General features: G+C 38.2%; 1 protein-coding gene across 1 annotated transcript in view; it reads right to left on the reverse strand.

The window, feature by feature from the left end:
• The window catches only part of LOC137655862 (putative peptidyl-prolyl cis-trans isomerase dodo), a 60,085-nt gene extending 43,665 nt beyond the window's left edge, over positions 1-16,420 (reverse strand). Inside the window, exons 1-2 of the mRNA XM_068390057.1 lie at positions 16,049-16,420; positions 14,170-14,385 (exon numbers count right to left, since the gene is read on the reverse strand). Coding sequence (XP_068246158.1) covers positions 14,170-14,385; positions 16,049-16,103 — 271 coding nt within the window. The 5' untranslated portion in view covers positions 16,104-16,420. The remainder of the gene's footprint in view (positions 1-14,169; positions 14,386-16,048) is intronic.
• Between the last annotated feature and the right edge of the window lie 8,878 nt (positions 16,421-25,298).

Here is a 25,298-nt window from a genome sequence, read left to right on the forward strand (position 1 = left end):
TAATAATTATTGAAATTGAATTAATAAAAAAACACTGCATTTTCTTGTAGGAATCAATGTTTTTGGTTTACTGAGTTACTTTTACTAATTACCCTGTAACTATGAAAGTAAGAGGAATTTAGACAAAATATACGCCCATATTGTGGCATAATGAGAGAGAGAGAGAGAGAGAGAGAGAGAGAGAGAGAGAGAGAGAGAGAGAGAGAGAGAGAGAGAGAGAGAGACCTCGTATATCTACCAGAGAGTTGCAAATACATCTTCCGGTGTATTTTGCATCTTCCAGTCTTGGATGGTCTGGGATGCATCTTAGGTATTTATCTAGCTTATTCTTAAACACATCTACGCTCACTCCTGATATGTTTCTTAGATGAGGTGGCAGTGCATTAAATAGTCGCTGCATTATCGATGCTGGTGCGTAGTGGATTAATATCCTGTGCGCCTTCCTTAGTTTTCCTGGTATAGTTTTTGCCACTATTAATCTACCTAGGCTTGCTCTTTCTGATATTTTTAGCTCCATGATGTTTTCAGTACTGAAATTCCTTCTATTTGCTTCCATGCTTGTATTATTATGTAGCGTTCTCTTCTCCTCTCTAGACTGAATAGTTTTAAAAATTGCAGTATTTCCCAGTAATCAAGGTCCTTAACTTCTTCTATTCTAGCAGTATAGGACCTTTGTACACTCTCTATTTGTGCAATATCCTTTTGGTAGTGTGGGTACCATATCACATTGCAGTACTCGAGTGTACTACGTACATAAGTTTTGTAAAGCATAATAATGTGTTCAGCTTTTCTTGTTTTAAAGTGTCAATAACATTCCCATTTTTGCTTTACATTTAGCCAAGTGTTGCTATTTGGTCGTTGCATAACATATTCCTATTTAACATTACACCAAGGTCTTTAATTGCTTCCTTGTTTGTGATTGTCTCGTTATTAGGTCCCTTGTATGCATATACCATTCCTTCTTTGTTTCCTTAATTTATAGATTCAAATTTATCGGAGTTAAATACCATCCTATTCATCTCCGCCCATTCATATATTTTGTTTAGACCTCTTTGTAGTGAGTTCCTATCTTCATCACAAGTAATTTCTCTACTTATTCTTGTGTCATCGGCGAAACTTCTCACTACAGAGTTTTTAACATCACAGTCTATGTCTGAGATCATAATAACAAACAGAGGTGCAGCTAATACCGTACCTTGTGGCACACCAGATATTACCTGATCTTCATCTGATTTCTCATCATTTGCAACCACTATCTGTTTTCTGTTTTGCATGAATTCTTTTACCATTTTCCTATCTTTCCCACAATATTATGCTTTCTAATTTTTTTCTCTAAAAAATTATGTTCTACCTTGTCAAAGGCTTTTGCAAAATCTAGATAGATCATATCTGTCTTTTTCATTTATCATATTTTTGTATATGTTTTCATAGTGTGCTATCAGTTGGGTTTGTGTACTTTTTCCGGGTACAAAACCGTGTTGACCTATATTAAACAAATTATTTTTAACCAAATGATTCATTATTTTCTTTTTTATTACCCTCTCATACACTTTCATAATATGTGATGTTAGACTAACAGGTCTATAATTGCTTGCCTCTAGTCTTGATCCACTTTTGAAAATAGGGGTTATATAAGCTAATTTATGTTTAACATATATCTCGCTCATATCTACACTTTGTCTTAGCAGCATTGCAAGCGGCTTCGCGATAGTGTGTGCAGTTTTTTTAACAAAATTGCTGGAACTCCATCTGGTCCGGCTGCCGATCCATTTTTAATTTCGCTTATAGCCTTGACAATATCTGCTTTATTAATATCTATATCCATTAGATATTCAACATTTTCTTTTCTCATTTCTGTTTCATTATTCTCATTTGCAATTCTTGGCGTGAACTCTTATATTTTTCTGCTAATATGTTGCATACAGTGAACCCTCGTTTATCGCGGTAGATAGGTTCCAAACCCGGCCGCAATAGCTGAAAATCCGCGAAGTAGGGACACCATATTTATGTATTTATTTAACATGTATATTCAGACTTTTAAAACCTTCCCTTTACGTAGTACTGTTAACAAACTACCCTTTAATGTACAGAACACTTAATGCATGTACTACAGTACCCTGAACTAAAACAGGCACAAATATTAAAGGCGATTTTATATCATGCGTTTCCTAAACACGCCAAAAAGCACGATAAAAAATGACAACCAATGTTTTGTTAACGTTTATCTCTGATCATAATGAAGAAACAGACGCATTTACACATCTGTGTATAGGTTAGTTTTTGCATCGACAGCAATCTTACCAAGTATTGATTATATGTTGATTTTGTTATTACCAATGTTTTACTTAATTTTTCTTAGGACTTCCAAATAAATGAAATGAATGCCATTTATATAATGTTTTTCTTTATGACGCCGCCTGAAACGGAAACCTTCCATTCGTTTACTGTACGCTCCATCTTCGATCGTAATAAACAAATGAAGGCATTAAACGCGCATGATGAAAGTGATAAATAATGATATTAAAAGCCTTTAGTAAATATGTTATTACAAATATTATTTACCGTATCTATATAAAATCCTACATACGTAGCAAAGCAGGAAAACAATTTTTTTCTTTTTTTGGGGGGCGTTTAATCAACAATAACAAACTGCCGCTAATGACCGAATGATAATTAACGATAATTCTAAACTGTACTAAAGATGATTCTCCATTCCATATCCAAAATACTTTTCCTAACTTCAGTTATAAGTCAACTTGTACCCCCCTCAATTATAAAACCATCTAAAAAAAAAAAAAAAGTAAGAAGAAGCAGCAAGTACTGTACTAGGCCGATTTTTAAAGTTGTCGAACAATGAAGTTACCGCTATAACATTTGATGTGACAGTGTGAGATTGGAGAAAGTAAGGAAAATTGAATCATGATTGATTTTCAATATAAATGAAACTTCGTGAAGCAACAAAGATTTCATTTGTTAGAGAGAGAGAGAGAGTGAGAGAGAGAGAGAGAGAGAGAGAGAGAGAGAGAGAGAGAGAGAGAGAGAGAGAGAGAGAGAGAGAGAGAGAGAGAGAGAGAGAGAGAGAGAGAGAGAGAGAGTTGTTTTAAATGTAATAAACAAAAAAATATAATAGGTTATAACACATTGGTGCTTATGTAATATCAACTGTATAGATGGTTTGAATAAGTTAAGAAATGGTATAAACAATACTTCGTACGCGCATATTCTTGAGACCGGCAGCTAGACGTCAGCTGATCTGATCACAGCCAAAAGTAAAACAAAAAGAAGTCAACAATACTCGATTTTTAAAACACACCCGAAATTTAAAAACAAAAGTACACGCTTTCTTAATGTGCGATTAACTATTTAAAGAGTAGCAATTTTCTAGAATAAAATGATGTTTCCCCCAAAAATAGTGGTTTACTGATGAAATCGGATGCCGTATTTAATAAAAAAAAAAAAAAGTCCGCGAAGTCGTGAATCTGCGATGGTCGAACCGCGAAGTAGCGAGGGCTCACTATATTTCCTTTTTTTCATTCGTTAACCGTCCCTCAATTCTTAAGAGGGCCTATTTCTAATCTCCCTTTATTCATCTTTTATGCATAGGAGTAAAGTACTTTGGGTTTTTTTTTTTTTTTTGGATATTTTGAAGTGTCCTTTCTTCTAGGTCCCTTTTTTCATTTCTTTCGATTGTATAATCTTTTGTTCTGCATTTTCTATCTTACTTTTTATTTCCATCATTTTCCACAGATTTTTTTCTTTTGCAAAATTTTTCTTCCACTTTCTAATTTTCTGAAATAAGATCCTTCTGTCTCTTGGTATGCATGTCTATTGATTAGTTTTTTTTTCGGTACATATTTTTCAACAATTTTCTCCAGTATTTTGTACAGTATGTCTGTATTTACCTGTATATTATCACTTACAAATACATTTTTCCATTCTTTGTTCAGTTTTACATTTATTTCTGACCATTTTATACGCTTACTATAAAAAATGGAGTTTTTATGATAAAAAGTTTTATGAATACTTACCTGGCAGTTATATATATATAGCTTAGTCTCTGACGTCCGGCAGAATTTTTCAAAACTCGCAGCAACCGCCGTGTGGTGATTGTGCGGTTAGGTGGTTGGTTAACAACCCTTACAGGGTGGTACTTGGAATCATTCACGTTTTCTGTTCCTCAGATCATCTTTGCCCGACCTGCCTCCTGAGGGGAGGTGGGTGGGCCTTAAAATATATATATAACTGCCAGGTAAGTATTCATAAAACTTTGTTTTACCATAAAAACTCCATTTTTATGAATAGAACTTATATATAGCTGATTCACACATTTGGAGGAGGGAAACAGACAGTTAACATCGTTGGGAAAACAACAATAAGTTGCAGGGGAAAAACACCTCGATTCCTTACCTGCTAAGGTAGCAGACTTCAAAGGTTACTACTGCCTCTTGAGTCGCTTTCCCTTAGGAGTGTCAGCCAGGAGTGGATCCGTCATGCTGAAAACAACTCAATCGAGTCTAACAAACAGGGTGAGACCAACAACTTGACTAGACTTCAGAACTACCTTTGCCCCTTTTTTAAAAACTGCAACCTTACTTAAACTGACCACCTAACCTTGCAGAATAGATATAAACTATCTAGCTAGACCGAGGGTACTGTACCACAAGTCAAAGTCCTCAGACAACCGTAAAAACACCGACCCAAACACAGGTATACAATAGCTAAGGTTGAGGGGAGGTAGTAACTCCTTTGCCTAATACAGAAGCTGTAGCTATGTATGGGCCCAAGGTGTAACACCTTTCATAATCCACTCTTACCTCTCTGAGGTAATGAGAGGCGAACACAGAGTTGCTTCTCCAGAACCTTGCATCCATACTCTGTCTATCTGGCATATTCTTACGATATGCCAGCGAAGTAGCAATAGCTCTCACTTCGTGAGCCCTTACTTTCAAAAGGCCGAAGTGCTCCTCCTCACACAAGAGGTGAGCTTCTCTTATAGTTTCCCTCAGACAGAATGACAATGTATTCTTTGAAAGGGGCTTTTGTGGATCTTTCAATGAGCACCATAGGGAATTAGATGCACCTCTAACAATCTTAGTGTGAGATAAATACGCCCTGCAACCCAGACTTTCGGTAACCTCACCTTGCATTCCTCATTTACACACACACAAAAATGAAGTTTCTCACTCATATTAAACAAATCAATAATAACAGAATAAACACAAACATGACTGCCCAAACCCCAAGTCAATGTACTTCACCAAAAATAAGTCCAGTACAGCAACACAGGGAAAGCGAAACGAAAAACTCCAATGGCGGACCAACGATGTTGTCAGTCCAACCGGCAGAGATGATCTGAGGAACAGAAAACGGGAATGATTCCAAGTACCACCCTGTAAGGGTTGTTAACCACCTAACCGCACAACCACCACACGGCGGTTGCCGCGAGTTTTGAAAAATTCTACCGGACGTCAGAGACTAAGCTATATATATATATAACTGACAGGTAAGTGTTATTCATAAAATGATATTTTGATTATAAAATAAATTTTTGAATATACTTACCTGGTGAATATATAATAGCTGACGTCTCCGACGGCTCGACAGATTCCAAAAACTCGCGAGCGATCGCCGTGAAGGTTGCAGGTGTGACCACCAGCGCCGACTATCGGCCAGATACCGCATATACTTGTAAACATCTCCAGTTCTTCTCAGTCCCCTAGGTCTCTATCGGGGAGGAAGGGAGGGCCTTTAATTTATATATTCACCGGGTAAGTATATTCAAAAATTTATTTTATAATGAAAATATCATTTTTAAATATCAAACTTAGCCGGTGAATATATAATAGCTGATTCACACCCATGGTGGTGGGTAGAGACCAGTATTAATACAATAAAGGCGTATATGCTCAAGAGTTTTTGACAATTATTCAAAAAACAGACTTAAGTATAGGTACCTGGTAAGGAAGCAGACTCTGATTATTACTCTGCCTCATTAGTCCGCTATCCTCATGAAGCCCAGCGATCCTCTTAGGATGCCGAAAGACTCCCAGGATCTGCTATAACCAGGGTGAACACCCCTATAACAGGACCTCATCAATACCCTTAATCTGGGCGCTCTCAAGAAACAATATTTTGACCACCCGCCAAATCAAAAAGATTGCGAAAGACTTCTTAGTCTCCCGTACAACCCAAAATAAGATTAAAAATTTCAAGAGTAGATTAAAAGGATATTGGGATTAAGGGAATGTAGTGGTAGAGCCTTCACCCACTACTGCACTCGCTGCTACGAATGGTCCCAGTGTGTAGCAGTCCTCATAAAGAGTCTGGACATCTTTCAAGTAATATAAAGCGAAAACCGACTTGCCTCTCCAAAAGGTCGCGTCCATAATACTTTTAATGGGTCTATTTTGCTTAAACGCTACAGAAGTTGCTATCGCTCTAACTTCATGAGCCTTGACTTTAAGTAAATTACGATCCTTCTCACTTAATTGAGAGTGTGCCTCCCGAATCAAAAGTCTAATAAAATAAGACCACGCATTCTTAGACATAGGCAAAGAGGGCTTTTTAACGGAGCACCATAAAGCCTCTGAACAACCTCGTCGCGGTTTAGTTCTGGATAAACAAAAATTAAGAGCTCTAACGGGGCACAGCACTCTTTCAACTTCATTCCCCACAATCTCAGAAAGACTGAAAGACTGGGGATTTCAAATGATTTAGGCCAAGGACGAGACGGAAGTTCATTCTTGGCCAAAAAAACCAAGTTGAAGAGCGCATACTGCTTTATTAGCGGAGAAACCGATGTTCTTGCTAAAAGCATGTATCTCACTAACCCTTTTAGCCGAAGCCAAGCTCACCAAAAAAAAGTGTCTTGAGGGTAAGATCCTTCAGGGAGGCTGAATTTAATGGTTCAAACCTGTCTGACATAAGGAACTGTAGGACCACGTCCAAGTTCCAAGCAGGAGTCGAAATATGACGCTCCTTGGAAGTCTCGAAAGACTTAAGCAGGTCTTGGAGATCTTTGTTATTAGAAAGATCCAAACCCTTATGCCTGAAAACAGAAGCTAACATGCTTCTGTAGCCTTTAATGGTAGATGCAGAGAGGGAGCGACCGTTTCTCAGATAAGGCAGAAAATTCACAATCTGCGCTACAGAGGCACTTGGAAGAGGAAATAGAGGAGGACTTGCACCAGTCTCTAAATACCTCCCATTTCGACTGATAGATCCTGATGGTAGAGGATCTTCTAGCCCTCGCGATCGCTCTAGCTGCCTCCTTCGAAAACCCTCGAGCTCAAGAGAGTCTTTCGATAGTCTGAAGGCAGTTAGACGAAGCGTGGGGAGGCTTTGATAAAATCTCTTTACGTGAGGCTGTCGCAAGAGATCCATCCGTAACGGCAGACTTCTTGGAACGTCTACCAGCCATAGAAGTACCTCTGTGAACCACTCTCTCGCGGGCCAGAGTGGAGCAATCAATGTCAACCTGGTCCCTTCGTGAAAGGTGAACTTCTGCAGCACCTTGTTTAGGATCTTGAAAGGTGGAAAGGCATAAACGTCCAGGTGAGACCAGTCCAGCAGGAAAGCGTCTATGTGGGCTGCCTCTGGATCTGGAACTGGAAAGCAGTAAGTCGAGAGCCTCTTTGTCAGAGAAGTCGCAAAAAGATCTATGGTGGGTTGACCCCATGTCATCCATAGCTTCTCGCACACAGTCTTATGCAACGTCCACTCCATGGAGATGACTTGTCCTCTTCTGCTGAGGCCGTCCGCCAAGACATTCATTTTTCCTTGCACAAATCTCGTCAAAGGAGAGATGTTACTTGCCTTAAATGGAGTTCCTTCTGATCCGTGGATCAAAGACCCGAGCATTCCAGACTGTCCAGTGGAGCTCCCTAACCCAAATCCGATGCATCTGAATACAACACATGGTTTGGGTTCTTGATCGCAAGAGAAAGACCTTCTCGAAGTCTGATGTTGCTGTCACACCAAGTCAGACATGTCTAGACTGAGTTGGAGACTGGGAAAGAGATACTCTCTAAGCCCTTCTCCTTGTTCCAATGGTTTAGGTGAAATTGGAGAGGGCATAGGTTGAGTCTCCCCAGAGAGATAAACTACTCCAGCGATGAAAGAGTTCCCACGAGGCTAGTTTAAACTCTTACAGAGCAACTGTTTTTCTCTTGCAAGTGAAGGACTTTTAACAGAGCTTGTTCCATTCTTGTGGGAGACGAAAAGGCCCAAAAAATCAGACACTGTATCTCCATTCCCAAATAAAGAATAGTCTGGGATGGGGTACTGTAAGTTACGACTTCTCTACGTTCACTATGAGACCTAGCTCCTTGGTTAGGTCTAATGTCCATTAGAGGCTCTCCAGACAGCGATATAATGACGACGCCCTGATTAGCCAGTCGTCAAAATAAAGGGAGGCTCTGAATCCTCAAAAAATGTAGAAAGCTTGCTACATTTTGCAAGGGCCTTGTAAAAACCAAAGGAGCAGGAATGAGGCCGAAGTACAGTGCTCGACATTGGTACATTACTTTCCCGTCCACAAACCTTAGATGTTGTAGAAAGTTTGGATGAATCGGGATGTGGAAGTATGCATCCTGAAGGTCGAGAGAGACCATCCAGTCGCCTTCCCTTACTGCTGCCAAGACAGATTTGGTAGTCTTCATCGTGAAGTTTGTCTTGACAATGAACACATTGAGCGCACTTACATCTTAAGTACTCCTGCAGTGAACGTGGCTGCCAGATCATTGGAGCCATTCCTGATAGCCTTGTTCCTGCAGTGAACGTGGCTGTCAGATTATTGGAGCCATCCCTGATAGCCTTGTTCATGCATGACATAATTGTACAGCAATACATTGATAGCTGGAGAGACCTTCTTACTTAAGGCTCCCAGGGACCAATCCAACAAATAAAAACTTCAAACGCTCGAAAAACTAAAGGAGATGGTCTACCTCTGAAGCCGACCATAAAATCTTGGAGCGTCTCATGGCCAGGCGACGGGGAGAGTCTATGAGGCTTGAGAAGTCTCCCTGGGCAGAGGCAGGAACTCCCAAGCCGAGAACTTCTCCCGTGTCATACCAGACACTCGCTCTAGAAGCCAGTTTAAAAGGAGGGAAAGCAAAGGCCGTCTCCCCCAAACTCCTCCTGGTGATCAACCAGTCGCCTAGCAAACGTAAAGCTCTCTTAGAAGAGCGAGAGAGCACTAGCTTAGAAAACGACGTCTTTGAAGTAGCTAGGCCTAGCGTAAACTCTGACGAAGGCGAACGAGGAGCAGCAGTTACAAAATGGTCCGGAAAAAGATCCTTAAAAATCAGCATGATTTTTTTAAAGTCCATAGGGGGCTGAGCAGCTTTAGGCTCCTCTCCGTCTGACAAAGTCCCCAAAGGAATATCAGTAGGAGGAGGAACAGCAACTTCCTCATCTGAAGGAACCTCGTCCGACAATTGCCGAGTCTCATGAAAAGGAGAGACCTGCCGCGGCGGCAACGCTTGACAGGCAATGTCAACAAGCAAAGGAGCAGCAGTAGCAGTAGAGGAAGCGACGTCACGCCGCTGCTGAAAGGACTGAAATCCTTGTGACTGCGGCAGCGGCTGAAAGTCAACACGAGACTGCAGCGAGGGAGGATCCATGTCACGTGACTGACGTGAAAAACTACTGACATCACGTTTCAAAGTACAAGAAATGTCAGCACTAACGTCAAACGGACGAGTAAATGCTCGTTTGGGCGGCTGACGGCCAGAGTCTCGTTTAGCGTAACGGCGACTCGAAAGCGAAGGTTCATCGTGAACCTGCTCAACGTCATACTTCTCCATAAGGGAGGCAAGCTTAGTCTGCATGTCCTGCAGGACAACCCATTTAGGATCAACGGGAGTCGGAACGGGCCGAGACGACGGTAACGTCTGTGTTGGCAAAACATTGCCTTTACCGCGACCCTCGGACCCCGTGTTACGCTTGCGTTTAATAGGCGAACAGTCTTCCGACGACTGCAAAGGGTCAGAGCTGTCCCAATGGCTACAGCCAGGACGCTGGACCTGTCCTGAAGGGACTGACTTTCGCTTCAAGGGTCTAGAAACCTTGCGCCAAGGTTTCTTTTGCGAAAAGTCTTCGGATGACGAGGAGAACACAGTCTCACCCGTCTTATGGTAAGGGCGATCTTGACGAGAAACGTCCGATACCAAAGAGGGAACGTCTGTACGTTGGTTAAAGCCTCTCGTCCCCTTAAGTCCTACGACATTACTTCTCCCTGGTGCAGGGGAGCCTGAAAGGTCTCGGACTAGGGGAGCGACAAGCACGAACAAACGAACCCTCCACAACACAGAACATGTTTTGTTTTGCACTTACTTCACTGATATCGTATTTTTCAATAATTTCACATTAGGCATGAATAAAACTGATTTCTACCTGAAGCACGCAATTCTCCCTTACATCAAAAGGTTATAATTGCGAAATGAGTCGCATAATGTAAGCACATTAGTACAAAATGAAACACATGCAAAAATCAATAAACATATACATATATATCGAATAAAACGGAAATATATAAAGTTAAAAAGGATCAGTGACTGGGGAGGAGACTAAACACTAGTTCACTAAAGACTACGTTTTCAATCTCTCACCGTACAGTGCCTTGGGACGAGAATAAAAACTAAAAAAGTTTTATCCTCTCTCCCCGTACAGAGACTTGGGACGAGAGTAAAAAACTGAATCGAGAACGTTACTCGCTCCCAAACTCCTTGTACAGAGACTTGGGACGAGAATAAAGATCGGATCGTTCTCTCTTTTTCTCTCTCTCTCTCTCTTGTCACACACAAGAGAATTCCCCACTCACCCTTCGTCAATAAACAGGTTATTTGACCAAATGAAAAAACTGAAAGGACTAAGAAATTGAAAATTAACAAGTTCCTTTAAATTAGTATCTAAAACACTTCAGTTTGAAAGAAGAATGAACAAAACGTCAAAATCGATTTACTCTTTCTGCAAAGTGAAACCGTGATTCTCTCTTTCTCTATCGTAACGATAGAGCGCAAACTGCGTAGCATAAATAAACCAAACGTTAGTTCATCTTTGAAAAAAAACAGCACGAAGACTATTCAAAGAATATATTTCTTAAAATATTTTCTAAAAAATATTCATTTCATAACTCTTACAGAGCAATTTATTTAAACTTAACAAAAATAAAAGTTGAATGGGCTCAACGTTGTTTAACTTCGTTTTCCAAGTTATGACCGCCTACAAGGAATAGGTAAAGGCCGCATATAAACAAAACATAAAATTTATCTTGATGTTTAGTATAAATGGAAAGCTAATCGAAGAGGCCTAATAAAGGCGGGTGAGATATAAAATATATAGAGGAAAATCTATAAATATCAACAATAATTTATAACGAGATAAAATAATTATTAAAAGCCTTAAACACACTTCCGTACACTGAGGGAAGGGTCGGCCATCTTTACTCTATGGAAAAACCAGAGATAAAAAAAAAAAGCAAGGGCAAAACACTTTTCCTCTCCTTTCAAAAGCATTTCTTTTGAAGATAGTATTGAATAATCCAACACAGCGAAAGCAATAAAACCAAAACCAAGTACTTCACCAATTCGGTAGAAAACTCGAGGTCATAAAGCGAGTGGAACCAACTTGTCGACAAGACCGACAGAGAAGAACTGGAGATGTTTACAAGTATATGCGGTATCTGGCCGATAGTCGGCGCTGGTGGTCACACCCGCAACCTTCACGGCGATCGCTCACGAGTTTTTGGAATCTGTCGAGCCGTCGGAGACGTCAGCTATTATATATTCACCGGCTAAGTTTAATATTTAAAAATTATATTTTCCATATCCTTCCCAACGTTTTGTGCTTTGATTATCTCTGCGATCTCTTGCTTTGGAATGGACTATTAATTCTATGACATTGTGGTCTGAAATTCCCGAGTTATACACTATTATTTCTTTAACATAATTCACCTCATTCACAAATGCTAGATCTAGGACATTTTCCTTTCTTGTTGGAATGTGGTTTATTTGTTGCATATTATGTTCTAATAGCATATCTTGAAGCTTTTCAAATTGCCTCTTATCTTCTGTGCTACTATTACTCTTTTTTTTTAATATGTATATAAACAACCACTTTCTTCTATCCGTTCTTTCCAATCCACGAAAGGAAAGTTAAAATCTCCGGATAGGAGTATATTCCAGTCTTTATAGTTTCTACACATCATCTATTTTTTCTATTATTATGTCAAACTCCTTAGCATTTTGGGGCCTGTAAACTACAATATTCACTAGTTTTCAAATTCAAATTTACTGCAATCAATTCACATTCTGTGTTGCTGTATTTTTCACAGACTTTTCCTTGATTTATATCTCTTCCATATATTGTGGTTCCCCCTTGATTCCTATTTGTTCTGTCTGATTTATATGTTTGGAAATCCTTTATCTGGTCATCACTGCCAGTCTCTTTGGAATACCTGTTTCACTTATATTTAATATATCTATTTTTTCAATTTGGGTTAGTTTTTCTAGGAACTCTATTTTCCTTTTAGAGTTACTCGTGACTAAACCCTGTGCATTCATCACTATTATGGTTTGTGTTTCATCCCCATTATTTAATATTGGTAATAATATGGATTCTCCCATGCTTCCTTCCTGTTCTGATATGATGTTCTTTTCTTCATTTCCAGGAATTCTGCCATTAAACAATCCAACTTTTCTATTATATTTGTTTTCACCTTCATATTTATTTTTGTGTGTATACCTGCAATTATCCCCATATCTGCACCAACCCCTGGCATTGTAGATGCATTCTATGTAGTTGTGCTCTAAATGTGCATATTTGGGTTGAAAGGCCTCATATCTTGGGACTTTTGGTGCATAGCGTGGTATATACGCAGCCTGCTTTTTTGTTTCTTTTTTTTTTGTTTCATTTTTCTTTTCAGTTTGCTGAGTTTTCTTACTTTCATTCACGGTTGCAGGATGCATATATCGACATTTTTTGTTGAAACTGCATACTTTTCCTTGTTTTAGGTTTTTGCATATTTTTGGATGGAGATCTCTGCATTCGTCTCCATATCCGTCTAAATACGCACATTTACCATATTTCATAATTATGGCATATCCAAGGATGCTTGTAGTAGCATCTTTCGCCAAATCTGCAATTCCCTCTTTTCAGCAAATTGCAGACTATATTTTTTTGCTCTTCCCTAAAAGTATGTAGGTCCGGGTAGTCTCTCTTGGGTCTATTATTTGTCTCCATCTGATAATTCATTTCTTCATAAGTATGTTGTTGGATGGCATCATAAGTTATATCAATGAATTCCTCTGCATCCTTACACATATCCTATTCATTTTTCTCTTCTTCTTCTTCTTCAACTATTTGCAGATTTAGTCTCGACTTAATTATATTTTCTATCCAGACTAAGCATGTTGAGCAGAATACCTTTGTGTCTCTATTTTTTTTTTTTTTCTGTATTTCAGCACATGTAGGGTGTGTTGGAACATGGCAGGCATCACAATTTCTAATCAGTTGCCGAGGATTATTAATGTAATACCATATCTTACGTGTATTACACCATTTTGGCATTCTTTTTCCCAATGCATCAATAAACATATTCACCATATTGGACTTCTTATTGTTCTTTGATGGAATGTGTTGATTGATGTAAACTTTCTTAATAAGTCAATTTATCACTTGGATCTTCTTTGGAATCTCTTCTATTATTTTGCAGATGTTTTCCGCAGATTTGCTCCAGTTTATTGGATCTTATTGTTTCAATATGTCTGCGAATATTTTTCCGTCACATTGGCTGGAGTTACTAGTGACCTCTGTTATCAGACGGTCGAGCTCTTGTTTCGCCAACTCATGGAATTTACTTTTGCTGACTGCAAAAGCTTTGCCTGTATTATAGAGCGTCATCTTGATCAGATTTTTAGTAATTCACAAGATAACTATCCTATGCCGACGTTTTATCCCATTTTTCTGACCTCAAATTAATCACCGACTATTCACGAAAACTTGTAGATATACTGCACTCGATAGCCTTTTGTTATCCGCGTTAAATCATGATATTTATAAGGTTGCACAAGTGTATTCACTCACCGGCACGCGCGCGCGCACACACACACACACACACACACACACACACACACACAGAGAGAGAGAGAGAGAGAGAGAGAGACTAACCTTCAAGAAGTGAAATGGCCTCATCCTTTGAAATGGTAATTTCCTCCTGTCGCCAAGATGATGGCCTCCTTGAACCTTCATGTTTCACCAGCAGATGAGAGCACTGAACTCTGTCTGGTCCTCCAGAGCTACTTCCTCCTCCAGATGGCTTTGCTGGTTCTGTAGGGGCATCCCACTGACTCTCCTTGGAATAGATGTTCAGGTAATACGTCTGACCTGAAATCAATTAGTGAAGAATAAAATAGTTTTCTAATATAATAAGGGCCTAATTCTACATCGTTCTAGATAGTTCATTTTATGATACAATGATATGTCCTTTTAAAAGTAGCTTAATTAGTACAGTGCTGATTTGTACAAAAAAATGGCACTTCAATATAAAATCCTTGTTCATGATTTAAGTGATAATAGACAAACTAATATCACTCAAATTAAATCATAAAACATCTAGCACTTTAACATGGTACTTTTGATAAAACTATTCCTACAAATTCTTAATAATCCATGTTCATTCATATTAGGCAAATCATCATTTACAATAGGAAAAGAAATTCACTTTGTATTTTATAGGTAGATAAACCTATTTTCAATATAGGAATACCACCCAACTGTCCTACATAGCCCATCATATTTTTCTTTGGCATCCGAGACCAATGAGAAGATTCATATCTCATCCAGATTTTTATCATTATTACAAGCTAAGCTACAACCCTAGTTGGAAAAGCAGGATTCTATAAGCCAGAGGGCTCCAACAGGTTAAGTACAGTAGCCCAGTGCGGAAAGAAAATCAAAAATTTTAAGTAATTTTTATTTTTCCTAACATACTAACCGAGAACTACTACCTGTAATCTCCTCTCTACCGACCAGAGTTTTGTGTAGGATACCCTCAATCCCGTTTTCTATGAAGGTCTACCTCGTCGGTAGCTGCTGGTTCTTCTATTTTATGATGCTTCCTAATAAGGCCAATCACTCTTCTATAGGCCGAGTCCTCCGTCGGGGAACCCTCCGTACCGCCAGCCGAAGGCTCGGCTTGAGCCCGGGGAGCCGGGTCACCGGGCACACCCACCGGGCGTCTTGTTCTTGGTACAAGGGGCACTGCCCTGCCGAGGTACTGGACTTCTTCGGCAGAGGCTTCCGCACCAGGGGCGGGGGTTAGCACAGGCATCGCCGACCCAGCGAGGACTAGTGTCCGTTCAAGGTCTCTGGGGGACGAGGACGCGGATCCCGTGGGCTGACCCGACAGCGGAACCGTTCCTTCCGATCCGAGGGCCGCACCAGCTGGGCTGGTTCGGCCAGGCTGCTGGCCCCCCCCCCACCCCGTCAGGTAAGTCGGTAAGAACACAGCTTGTAGGTTAGGCTAGGGGAATGATTAGGTTAGTTACTGTCCTAATTCAATCAGCGCGTGAGAAACTGGCCGCTAATATACAAAGGCTCCTAGTTTTTTCCCAAGGTTACAATACCCTATAATAAACTACAACACAACCAAAATAACTTCATGTAATGGTACATCAGATCATATTAAAGAGAATTTTCCCCATAAATAAAAACGATTTGCCAAGTAATAAGAAAAAATATCGCCTGTCCCAATAAACTACATTCTACCCGAAAAGCTTTTATCGTCCCAAGTATAATAAAACCTTTTAGCCAGCATTTAAAAGAATTTAAGGTTGGACGGAAACTTCAAGTAAATAATGAGAAAAATATTCAATGAGAATACATTTCTTAAACCGTCCACGATATTTAGAAATCGACATCACTATCTAAAATACATAAACAGACTGAATTTGAAAAAAAGGCCATATGAACAACTTTGACTAGGATGGGCATGAGGGTTCTACCAAAAGATATGAATATTACTATAATGACGTGCATTATCACCTACCTGTAGACCGGCTGACGCGTTTTTCCCATCCTGATGGTAATTCAGTATCACTCATTGTTGCTGTTCAGCGAAACAAAATAAATGTCAAATTGTGACCTGCAGAGACAGCCGTTTCTCGGATGGGATCAGGAGAAGGTCTCAGGCTATGAGGTGGCCTTTAACTTTAACCATGACGAATAATGTTTCTCTTTTAAAGTAACTACTACATATATATTATGATATTCTTTACTTTGGTAAATGAATTCAGTACTAGCGTGATATTTATCTCTTGGTTCCAACGATTTAATGACACTAACATATAAATTATTCTAAAATAAGTTTAAGGGAGTGTTACGCGAGGACGTTTCCCGGCATCTTTAAAAATTGTGAATTTGTGGAACCAATCGTCAAACCATCCTAATCCCCAAACGGTCATAAACCAGTGGGAGGAATTAGGTTATCTAATAATTAGTTAGTCATCATAATTTTAAATCCTATAAACAAATTTTATCATGAAGAGAAAATCTAACAGCACAATTATGGGGGACAAGGTGCTTCATTTCTTTTTATTTGCCTGGCTTTTTTAAGCTATGGCCAACATGGGCTCTGCAAATCTGCAGCCTGCCCTGCAGTGGCAAGATGCCAAGAGATTTTCGTATTCCGTACTTCCCCCCGAATTCAAGCTAGGGTGTGAAGGGGATTGGGGTAAGCAGTTAGCACCACATTGAGTTACTGGCCACGGTTAATCACTAGCTAATGGGGTGAGGATTGTTGTTGCTGAAGATTGCCCAGCCCATACGGTCAGGCACGGGCCTTTATACAAAATTTCGTAAGTTCGTGTCCCGACAAGCGTTTCTTGCTTGGTGTCATTCACTTCATTTATAGTTTGTATATCGTTCCGCTACACATTACATAAAAAGTACAACAGTTAATCAAATGAAACAACCATTGCGAATCAAATGCAAAGTACCATGTAAAAGTCTAGAAAAATTATATTTTTAACAAGTAGGCTATCTGTCAACAATAAGTCAATCCTTAAAGTGGCAACTGGCAAGACATTGCGGAAAAAACAAAGAAACGCATTCAATTAAACACTCTGACATATTTTTCCCCAATCCAGGAGGTAATTTGGCATAGCATACTTTGAGGTTGACTTTCAACATCAAGAGAATTGTGATTTCAACGGAAAAATAAATAATGCTAGAGGCAATACAGGAGAAATTATTACATAATATTCTAAAATCGCATGGTAGCGCTTTGATAGAAAACACAGGCTGTCTCTTAAATCGGACATTTTAGGGTGTTGTATTTTAAAACGAAAAGTTATTCAAGAATATGTGTAAGGATGTGTTTATGCAAATATATTATAATGATTTCACTTTATTTGATTTTTATATATGATAGCAATTACATAATAGTTGTATGTAAATATATTTATAGAAACCCTACCAAAATATCAGGATCAATCAAGATAGCTCAAGCCAGATGTCAAGAACTGCATCGGTTTAGACCGAGCTTTCAAGAAAATAAATCTATATATAACTGAAAATTATCCATTCACCAGTTATTTAATTTCCTCTATTTTTCTCTATTTTCACTGCAATAGAATTCTGCTTACAAGCAAATAAACAATTTACCAGTTTTTTTTAATCCATGACGTGTGAAAATAATTGCTTAACTAGGCAATTAAACAGTCATTAGGACTTGCAGGTCATGTGAAAATTTTTAATCAACTCGGAATTTCCACTATTATTGCCGCCAACAGAGTAAAGCCCCCCTGACACTTGCACGCATTCGTGGCACGCACTGGCACGCATTGATGCGCGAACTCGCGTGAACGAGCCGTGAAAATGTCGTGAACAGTGCGGAAACTCGCGTGCCAGAGCGTACCAATGCGTGCCATGCGAGCCCAAAACTTTGAAATGTTTAAAGTTTGTGGCACGCATTGGCACGCACTAAATGGCCGTGAACGATGCGCCAACTGGAGTGAACTGGAGTGAACAGTGAGGGAACTGGCGTGAACTGGAGTGAACTGGAGTGAACGATGCGGGAAGTGGCGTGAACTTTATAATGAAGAGAAACAAAAAGGAAACGAAAATATTAATGAAAAGGAAAGAAAAATAAACCTAGTAAATTTTTATATTTGCTGTTTTAATGTGAAAAAAAAAATTATATCTTATTTCAAACTATTTCTATAACTTTATAATGAAGAGAAACAAAAAGGAAACGAAAAAATTAATGAAAAGGAAAGAAAAATAAACCTAATAAATTTTTATATTTGCTGTTTTAATGTGAAACAAAATTATATCTTAAAAATTCAAACTATTTCTATAACTTTATAATGAAGAGAAACAAAAAGGAAACGAAAAAATTAATGAAAAGGAAAGAAAAATAAACCTAATAAATTTTTATATTTGCTGTTTTAATGTGAAAAAAAAATTATATCTTTTTTCAAACTATTTTTATAACTTTATAATGAAGAGAAACAAAAGGGAAACGAAAAAATTAATGAAAAGGAAAGAAAAATAAACCTAATAAATTTTTATATTTGCTGTTTGAATGTAAAAATAAAATGATGTCTTATTTCAAACTATTTCTATGACTTTATAATGAAGAGAAACAAAAAGGAAACGAAAAAATTAATGAAAAGGAAAGAAAAATAAACCTAATAATTGTTTATATTTGCCGTTTGAATGTAAATATAAAATGATGTCTTATTTCATGCACACACTTATTTTCCTCTATTACCAATCAAGACCCAAAACTTTTGTTTTGAATAAAAATGAACTGAAAAATAAACCCAAGAAATTTTTAAGTTTGCTGTTTGAATGTAAAAATAAAATGATGTTTTATTTCATCAACATACTTATTCTTCTTTATTACCTTAAAATGAAGGGCAAAACAAATTTTTTCTGTTTGCAGTTTTAATGTAAAAATAAAATTATTTCTTATTTCAACACACTTTTTTCTCTATTACCTTAAAATCAACAGCCTAAAAACTTTTCATGTTTGCTGCTTTTAATGATAAAATAAAATGCTTTCTTAATACTTGTACATATTTCATGTCTGCTATTTATATGTAAATCAAATGCTTTTTTATTGAAACTAAAATAAAGGGCAACAAAAAATACAAACGAAAAAGATACGTTTCTTCTCCTCAATGCAATGGTGTCTCTGACAGAAAGCATTGTTGTCTCTTCCGAACCCAATCCAAGAATGTCCTCGGGTTGGAGAAGCCCCGTTTTTATATGGAGTGGCCAATTCGTGAACTGGCGTGAACTGGCGTGACCAATGCGGAAACGATGCGGAATGATGAGTGAACTCGCGTGAACGTGTCGTGAACGATGCGCGAACTACGCGTGCCAATTCGTGCCATCGCGTGAACGTCGCGTGAACGTCGCGTGAACGTCGCGTGAACGTCGCGTGAACGATGCGCGAACTGGAGTGAACTGGTCGTGAACAGTGCGCGAAAAACACCAGTGCGTGCCAAAAAGTGGCACGCACTGGCGCGCATCAATGCGTGCCAGTGCGTGGCAAAAATGCGCGCAAGTGTCAGGGGGCTTTAAGAAAACAGCTCAGTATTATGCAGCCGCTTGTACCAAGATCCAAGGAATGGTAATCAAGGATGGATATTTGCCCAATTCAAGCAAATTATGCGGTTCCCTTTTCATATATTAAACAACGCTTATTGACTAAAGGACGAGGTCGTTTCAAAACGGTAATTTACACATTTTCGTAGGATAATTTAGGGTTTCACTCTCATTGCATTTTAGTGGCATCTAAATATTCAAATATAGGTTACATCATAATTATTGTATTCACTAAGGAATATAATGGCAAAATTCATACTCATCAACAAGCAAGTTTGGAATGTGTGACCTATTATAATTATCATACATTACATTTCATTATTCATAATTTTGACCTACAGTACTGTAAGTCTATGAAATGAATTAATTGGAACTTACTTGAAGTTGGGAGTCAACTTGGGACATGGCTTAACTTGGATAACTTGTTAATTGTCCATAATTAAAGTGTTGTGAATAGGAAGGTGGTGTATGTAGAAGTGCTACCTTGTATCCACTTCTTTTCCATTGTCACTCTGGCTGGAAATGACAAAGAATGGGTTTAGTTAAAAGCTATATGTGACGAAAAGACGATGGAAGAGAGGATTTAGGAGGGAAAGAGGATTTCAATGCAGTTAATAGTAATGACATAGAGCCTACAGTGCACATATATCGAGGTTCCAATAGTTTAAACCATCTGTAACTATTCTCGTGTCAACACGATTTGTTGGTTGCAGAATATGTAGCAATTCTCTCAGATATTTTGGACGTACGGTTCTGATAACTTGATAGGTTAATATACATATTTAAACTCAATTTTCGCTTTAAATAGCTACTAGGATAAATCAATTTCTCGAGGTGGGACACCTTTTATCAGTCTTGCTCCTCTGTTTATTATTTTTATAGTTTCTTGAGTTGTACTTTTGGTAAATTGTAGTAAATGGAGTCACGGTAGTCAATCCTGGGAATATCACGATTTATCACATTTTTTTTTACACAATGTTCATTCAGGTACTTCTTTATAAAAGCAATGTTTCTAAGATGATAACCAGCAGTTTTACTACATTGTTTATATTGGCATTGAAGGACAAGTTACAGTCAAGAGAAACTCCAAGATCACGAACTTTACTAGATATCGGGACACAGTCGTTACTTATGTTTAATTGAATATCACCCTAGTCTCACTCATTTAGCTGACTCATTATTATTAGTATTATTACTTGCTAAGCTACAACCCGAGTTGGAAAAGCAGGATGCTACAAGCCCAAGGGGCTCCAACAGGGAAATAGCCCAGTGAGGAGAGGAAAAATAAAATATCTTAAGAACAGTAACAACATTAAAATGATATCTCTTATATAAACTATAAAAACTTTAACAAAACAAGAGGAAGAGAAATAAGATAGAATATTGTGCCCGATTGTACCCTCAAGCAAGAGAACTCTAACCCAAGACAGTGGAAGACCATGGTACAGAGGCTACAGCACTACCCAAGACTAGAGCTAGAGAACAATTGTTTGATATTGGAGTGTCCTTCTTCTAGAGGAGCTGCTTACTATAGCTAAAGAGTCTCTTCTACCCTTACCTAGTGAAAAGTGGCCACTGAACAATGCTAGTGCCCCTTGGGTGAAGAAGAATTTTTTGGTAATCTCAGTGTTGTCAAGTGTACGAGGACAGAGGAGAATCTGTAAAGAATATACCAGACTATTCGGTGAATGTGTAGGAAAAGGTAAAATGAACCGTAACCAGAGAGAAGAATCCAATGTAGTACTGCCTGGCCAGTCAAAGGACCCCGTTACTCTCTAGTGGTAGCATCTCATGGTAGTTATTTCACGGTATGGCAGGTTGGGGGCAAACAGTAAAATAAATACTGCAGACATTAGTGTACTAATCATATAAAGAGGCAGAGAGTAATTGTTGAAATATAATGAAAGCGTGGAAGGCATCAGGGTCGATATTTCCATGAGACAATATATCTTTTTAGGAGAAAAAATACTTCGACAAATTGCTAATTTAATCGAATGCGATCTTGGTTCTGGACAAGGCGAACACGTTTTATGCAGATCTGGCTTATTATGTGACGTGGAAATTATATGATGGAATTTTGAGGATGCTTTGTATTAAAATCTAGTGTCCGGATCAGTGCAATAATAGTCTACTGTATATCAGTGTATGGCTCTAGTTGCCTGGAGAATTACGTAACATTGAAGTTTGAGATGAGTAATTAAGTTCACTATATCATTGAAAAATACAACCAATAAGATAAACCATATTGTTATAACTACGATCGAGTAGTTATTATTATTATTATTATTATTATTATTATTACTAGCCAAGCTACAACCCTAGATGGAAAAGCAAGATGCTATAAGCCCAAGGGCTCCAATAAGGTAAAATAGCCCAGTGAGGAAAGGAAATAAGGAAATAAATAAATGATCAGAACAAATTAACAATAAATCATTCTAAAAACAGTAACAACGTCAAAACAGATATGTCATATATAAACTATAAAAAGACTCATGTCAGTCTGTTCAACATAAGAAGATTTGCTGCAACTTTGAACTTTTGAAGTTCTACTGATTCAACTACCCGATTAAGAAGGTCATTCCACAACTTAGTAACAGCTGGAATAAAACTTCTAGAATACTGTGTAGTATTGAGCCTCTTGTTATTGGAATTAACTGCTTGCCTAGTATCACGAACAGGATGGAATTGTCCAGGAAGGTCTGAATGTAAAGGATGGTCAGAGTTATGAAAAATCTTATGCAACAAGCATAATGAACTAATTGAACGACAGTGCCAAAGATTAATATCTAGATCAGAAATAAGAAATTTAATAGACCGTAATTTCTGTCAAACAAATTAAGATCAGAATCAGCAGCTGAAGACCAGACAGGAGAACAATACTCAAAACAAGGTAGAATGAAAGAATAAAAACACTTCTTCAGAATAGATTGATCACCGAAAATCTTAAAAGACTTTCTCAATGAGCCAATTTTTTGTGCAATGGAAGAAGACACAGACCTTAAATGTTTCTCAAAAGTGAATTTGCTGTCGAGAATCACACCTAAAATTTTAAAAGAGTCATACAAAGTTAAAGAAACATTATCAATACTGAGATCCGGATGTTGAGGAGCCACTGTCTTTGTCCTACCTACAATCATACTTTGAGTTTTGTTAGGATTCAACTGCATACCCCATAATTTGCACCATGCACCAGCTAGATCTCTATTAAGGGATTCAGCAACCCCAGATCTACATTCAGGGGATGGAATTGATGCAAAGAGGGTAGCATCGTCTTCATATGCAACAAGCTTGTTTTCTAGGCCAAACCACATGTCATGTGTATATAGTATGAAAAGTAATGGGCCAAGAACACTACCCTGTGGAACACCAGATATCACATTCCTATACTCACTATGGTGCCCATCAACAACTCTTTGAGATCTATAACTTAAAAAAAATAATAATAATGCTAAGAAACGACCCACCCTCTCCTAACTGTTTGAGTTTGAAAACAAGGGCCTCATGATTAAAACGATCAAAGGCAGCACTAAAATCAAGGCCAATCATACGAACTTCCTGACCACAATCAAAGGATTTCTGTACAGCATTGGAGAGTGTAAGAAGAGCATCACATGCTCCAAGGCCTTTACGAAAACCAAATTGTAAACTAGGGAATAGATGATTACCTTCAGCAAACCTATTAAGACGTTTTGCCAGAAGACGTTCTAAAACTTTAGATGATATGGGAGTTATGGAAATTGGGCGGTAATCAGTTGGACTTGAGCTACCACAAACACATTTACATAGAGGAGTAACATTACCAATTCTCCAACAAGTGCCAAAAGCTCATCTCCTTGCTAACTTGCACAAAATAACAGATAACTTTGGAGCTAAGAAATCTGCTGTCTTTATGAAAGACAAAGGAAAAATGTCATTTGGGTCTACACCTTCATATATAAGCATCAAGGTCCATCGACGGAGCTTTAATTTCACGAGATCGAAAAGATAATCTACTTAATTTAGACTAAGGTTTAAGGTAAAACAGGTCATATTGGTAGTTGTACTCGCAACCATCGCATTACAGTATTGTCTAACGGTATAATATTTGAAGAACTGAATAAACACATGCTCTTAGTAATGGAAGTAACATTCTAGCGATTATTGGTAAATGACGAGCTTGACTCGGTCTTTTCAGTTTGGAAGTTGAAATTATCCCTATCCTCTCGATACTACGAGACAGTGCGGAGGGGGGTGGGCATCTATATGAACATCATACATACATACATATACCATGGCACTTCCCCCAATTTTGGGGGGTAGCCGACATCACAAAGAAACAAAAACAAAAAGGGGACCTCTACTCTCTACGTTCCTCCCAGCCTAACAAGGGACTCAACCGAGTTCAGCTGGTACTGCTAGGGTGTCACAGCCCACCCTCCCACATTATCCACCACAGATGAAGCTTCATAAATGAACATCATGAGAGCATAAAATAAGAAATTTTACTATCAAAATTTTGTTTATTTCCATGAATCTCCCTTGATGTTCACATCACTGACTCCCATACTACTGGAGGTGGGACGATAGTGAGGGAAAGACATAGGGTAACTTAGATTAAAAGACCATGATTGAAATTTGCTAACCTGCTCAAGATTACTTTTAACAAATAATCCCAAAATAAATTTTGAAATACAAAACTCCTGATTGTCTAATAAAGATATTTAAAATACCGGACTGTAAATTTTCTAAATGACATTTCTTGATCTAAATGATACTAAATCAACTGTTAAATTAAAACATTACATACCATTAGATAAGGGAGTTAAAACCAATTGAGGTAACTTAGATATAAAGAATACGTACAGTAAACCCTAGTGACAGGGTAACTAAGGAAGAATTTCTTATTACATACAGAAGATGGGGAGAAATTTTATAGCTGTAGATGATCTTAATGCTCATTACTCCTTGTGGGAACCTGACATTGCCGAAAATAAAATCAAGAACAGTGGAAAGAGGATAGTGGACGTATTTAATGAAAAAGTTAATATATGATAAATTACTTCAATCACTAGCGAAACTGAAAATCGCAATGAGAAATGGGCGAGTGCTGGCTAGTTTGGCATTTTCTCTATATGTTTAATGGGGACTAGGGCTTAATAACTTTCGTATCGGTTTATTCTTTACTGAAGTTCACTAATTACTTTTCGGAGACTGATTAGGAGTTACTGTGTATGCGTTGTTTGCATTCGTTTTTGCCAACTGTTCTGTTTTCTGTAGGACATAATCATTAACTAGCTTTTATAACCAATTACTAGCTACCAAATATTTATGCATAAATTCCGGGATGTTCCACACCAGCCATCTTTTTCCCACCCTCCCCTTCAGTTCCACAATACTATCCTCACATAAAGACGTCTGCAAGAGGGAAGTACAATCTAAATTGTTTAAATTTAGTATAGTTTATTATATTCTGGTAATTGTTGAACACGATCTCATTTCACTGTATGCATATGAAAGTAAAAAATATACCCGAAATAATAACACACAAGGCTTGAGTGCGCAGCACATCTATGTACCGCTTGTCAGAACAAAGGAGCAGAGATGTAATTTTAATTTTGCGATGAGAACGTAGCGAGCCACGGCGGAGCAAAGTATTAGCAAAGCCAATATCGTGAAGTGAATATAGATAAGTACGATACTTT

Source organism: Palaemon carinicauda, chromosome 1 (genome assembly GCF_036898095.1).
Source record: "Palaemon carinicauda isolate YSFRI2023 chromosome 1, ASM3689809v2, whole genome shotgun sequence".
Taxonomy (NCBI): Eukaryota; Metazoa; Arthropoda; class Malacostraca; order Decapoda; family Palaemonidae; genus Palaemon; species Palaemon carinicauda.